Source organism: Haematobia irritans, chromosome 5 (genome assembly GCF_050003625.1).
Source record: "Haematobia irritans isolate KBUSLIRL chromosome 5, ASM5000362v1, whole genome shotgun sequence".
Classification (NCBI taxonomy): domain Eukaryota; kingdom Metazoa; phylum Arthropoda; class Insecta; order Diptera; family Muscidae; genus Haematobia; species Haematobia irritans.
Window position 1 is genome coordinate 9,476,749 of NC_134401.1, and position 3,408 is coordinate 9,480,156.

The 3,408-nt window shown below is 28.6% G+C and overlaps 1 protein-coding gene across 2 annotated transcripts; it reads left to right on the top strand.

Annotated features, from left to right (window-relative positions):
* Positions 1 to 975: 975 nt before the first annotated feature.
* Positions 976 to 3,156, top strand: LOC142241023 (uncharacterized). 2 transcript variants are annotated; one of them, XM_075312768.1, is made up of 3 exons: positions 976 to 1,111; positions 1,177 to 2,813; positions 2,882 to 3,017. In XM_075312768.1, the coding sequence occupies exons 1-3, from the start codon at positions 1,084 to 1,086 to the stop codon at positions 2,885 to 2,887; spliced, it is 1,671 nt and encodes a 556-aa protein (XP_075168883.1). In that variant the 5' UTR covers positions 976 to 1,083; the 3' UTR covers positions 2,888 to 3,017. The 2 variants fall into 2 exon arrangements, with proteins under 2 accessions (XP_075168883.1, XP_075168882.1); XM_075312767.1 differs by having other exon boundaries at positions 1,177 to 3,156.
* Positions 3,157 to 3,408: the final 252 nt, after the last annotated feature.

The window sequence follows — 3,408 nt, forward strand, 5'->3', positions numbered from 1 at the left end:
TCCATTAGAAAATTTTGTCCAAATTTTATTTCTATAGAAAATTTGTCAAACTTTTATTTCTATAGACAATTATGTAAAAATTTTATTTTTTTTTTCAAAATTTTGTTCCTATACAAAATTTTGGCATAATTTTGTATCTATAAATTTGTTTTAATGTTTATTTCTGTACAATATTTTGGCAAAATTTTATTTCTATAGAAAATGTTGTTAAAATTTTATTTCTATAGAAATTTTTGTCAAAAATTTCTTTCAACAAGAAATTTTGCCAATTTTTTTTATATATAATTTTGAAAAAATTACCAATTTGACAAAAATGGACCAAAATCAATCAAATTCATGTTGGTCCGACCTTCGAACCAAATTTAAGTTGGTGGACTAATTTTGGTCCGATCGGACCAAAATGGCAACCTTGTTAGGTGCTAATATCAAAGATAATTGAGAAGAAGATACAGTCTTGTTATAGCAAAACTGAAGCACCAGAGGACTCTGCCAACAAAATATCATAAAGTTTGCGTCGACGTGTCTCTCAAATGCACTGCCGTTTGCGTCGGAAAATAATCTAACATTTGTGTTTTTCATAAATTTCTGAATAAAAACCCACAAAAGCAATACCAAAACGATATAGAAAATTAAAATAAAACGTATGTCTATTTTAAAGCGAATATTCATTATGGTTTTATGTGAATATTGCCGTTTTAAATTTATTCCTGGGCAGAGCTGCTTTGGAAAAAATTGACAAATAAAACTATTTTTTTCTCAAAGCCCTCTACACCTTGACATTTGTTTTCTCTTTATAAGAGCACAATGCTTAATCTTGTTATACTCAATTATCTTTGCTAATATCAAATTTTCATTTTTCAACACTGAATCATGACAGTTTCAAAATTTATTTTCACATCGGACCGAAACGGCAACCTTGTTAGGTGCTAATTTCAAATTCTCATTTTTCAACACTAAATCATGACAGTTTTATACATTAATTTTCACATTTAATTTGTTATAAAATTTAGAATAGTTTTGTAATCCACATATCGTTTATTTATAATAAAATTTGCTATTAAATTTTGGCCAATTTCCAGCAAAATGAATTCAAAATGTAGACGTAATATATGTAAGATTTTATCGTGGAAACTTAGAAACTCCACATTACCATAGAATTTCATATACATATTCCAGATACTTTGGGAGAGTTTCATTCATCCAAGCAATCTGCAGTAGCTAAATTGAGAGACCGAAAATATTCGGATCCCTTTGAAAAGGACCCTTTCAAAATTCAATCTTATAATTTTCGTTATGCTGATAGACCCATATTTCCGGTAAAACCAATGCCACAAAAATATACCAAGGAAGTCACAAAGACTTTTGATACCTATTATTACAATAACAAAGATTTTCCTAGATCTGTAAATAACTCAAGAGATTTCAAGCAAGAGAAAGTGACATCAAGATTCCATCAATATCGTAAAAGAAAATTTCTACAGAATGCTTCGACACAAAGTTTGAATAGGTTTTGCAGTAGTAATCATACAGATGTTTCGACATTAACGAATTATTCCAGAACATCTGATAATCCACAAGAGAGATTACAAAGAAAATATTCGACAACATCTAATCGAAATTTTTCGTCCTTATCGCCTAGATCGATTATATCATCTTCCTTATTGAAAAGATCTAATATCAATGATGGTTTGGAAAATGCAAGATATCATTCTAGAGAATCAGTTCCATCTACCGTTAAAGATTATTTGAGAGTAGAACCTTCCACTAGCAAAGTTTCCAATAGAAGTTCTTTAAATTCCACAAGTAATCTCAAAAGATCATTTACTGAGAATAATTTGGAATTTAAAAAGAGTTCTTATCTTATACCAAATAATTACAAAGCAAATTATGAAAAGAATGGATATACTTCTCCTAATCAAGAAAGATCTAAGACCACTATGGAAATTATAGAAAATAATTTTACTAAAGATTATCCAAAAAACGGTCCTTCGACTTCATCTTTAATCAACAATAACTTTAACTCTTTTAAACAACAACCTCAAAGTCATCATTCTTTTGAAAGTATACGAAGAAAACGTATCAAAAATTCAGGTTGCGAAATTAATATCAATATTAAAAGTTTAAATGACGATAGCCAATCGAAAAATCTTACCATACAAATACAAGAAAAGCCTTCTTTAGATAATTTAGCTAATGATCATATCAACAACTTATCCAGAGAATCATATATAACATCAAATATAACCTCCAATATAAAATTGAATATAAACTCTTCATCTTCAAAATCATTGGTAATCGATAAGAAGATATCCAATATTACAAAGGAACGTTCTCAGGATTTACGAAAATATTCAAACAATGGCATTTCTCATAATACTCAAGAGTTAGCTCTTATGCTCAATGATTCTCCAATTAAAGAGAGAAGAAAACGTTTACCTTCAATGGTCTCTCTTGCAAGTAATTTGGAGAGAAAACCCACCAGCCTTTGTATTCAACAACAAGAGAAGATTCAAAATTCAAGAGATAAACAAAAAGAGCGTTTAGGAGTACTAAATTCAATTTACTCTCCTTCTCAGCCTATACAAACAAATTATAAAAGAAGAGCATCAATATCAAAAGAAAGAATGCCTTCTTTATTAGCTTGGCATGGAGGAAATTCAACCAATACGAAATCCAAAGGAGATAGTTTAAGTCATAATAAAACTTCTCGAATTCCCGAAAGGAATCTCAGCTATACCATTATCAATTCAAAAGAATCTGCTATACCATTATCTCCAGGATTTAATGAAGTATGCACATCTCTTACCTCCAAGGTAAATACTACCTTGAATTCTCCATCCAAATTATTTGTTAAAAATTTAATTTTACAAAAATTTCGTAGTTCTAAACAGCGGTTGCGGTATAACAACATACCTAAGGTTTTATCAAATTATCCTTCACAATTCCATCATAGTAAGAGACAAAAGAGCAGTTATAGATTTTTGGCAAAATTACCTTTTAAAATTAACATAAATGTTTTAGCTGAAAAGGTTAAATTGTTTCAAGAAGAACTATGACTCTGTAATATCAACAAAGACCACGAAGATGAAAGTAAAATATATTTAGTTTTTTTTTACATATATACAAAATTATAAAAATTAAATATTTTTTACTTTGTTCAAACGGATAATTGTCATATACGAAGTGGATATTAAAATAAATACTGAAAAAAAAAAATTAATACAAGTAGTTAATTTAAAAAAATTATTTTTTAAGTATATCAATTATTTAGTGCCAGTTAAGTTAATTTAGTTAAGTTTTTAGAGACCTAGCTAGTACCAATCAATGATGGTTTGGAAAATAGGAGAAGTTTGGAAATAAGCGCCATCTTGTCGATTATTATTTGATTGGTTCAGAAAATAGGAGTAG

What these genes read in the sequence shown, in the direction of transcription:
- LOC142241023 (XM_075312767.1), top strand. Translation starts at nt 1,084, where the DNA reads ATGAATTCAAAATGTAGACGTAATATAT. An exon ending in AAAATGTAGACGTAATATAT is followed by an intron (nt 1,112 to 1,176) that starts GTAAGATTTTAT and finishes TACATATTCCAG; the next exon opens with ATACTTTGGGAGAGTTTCAT.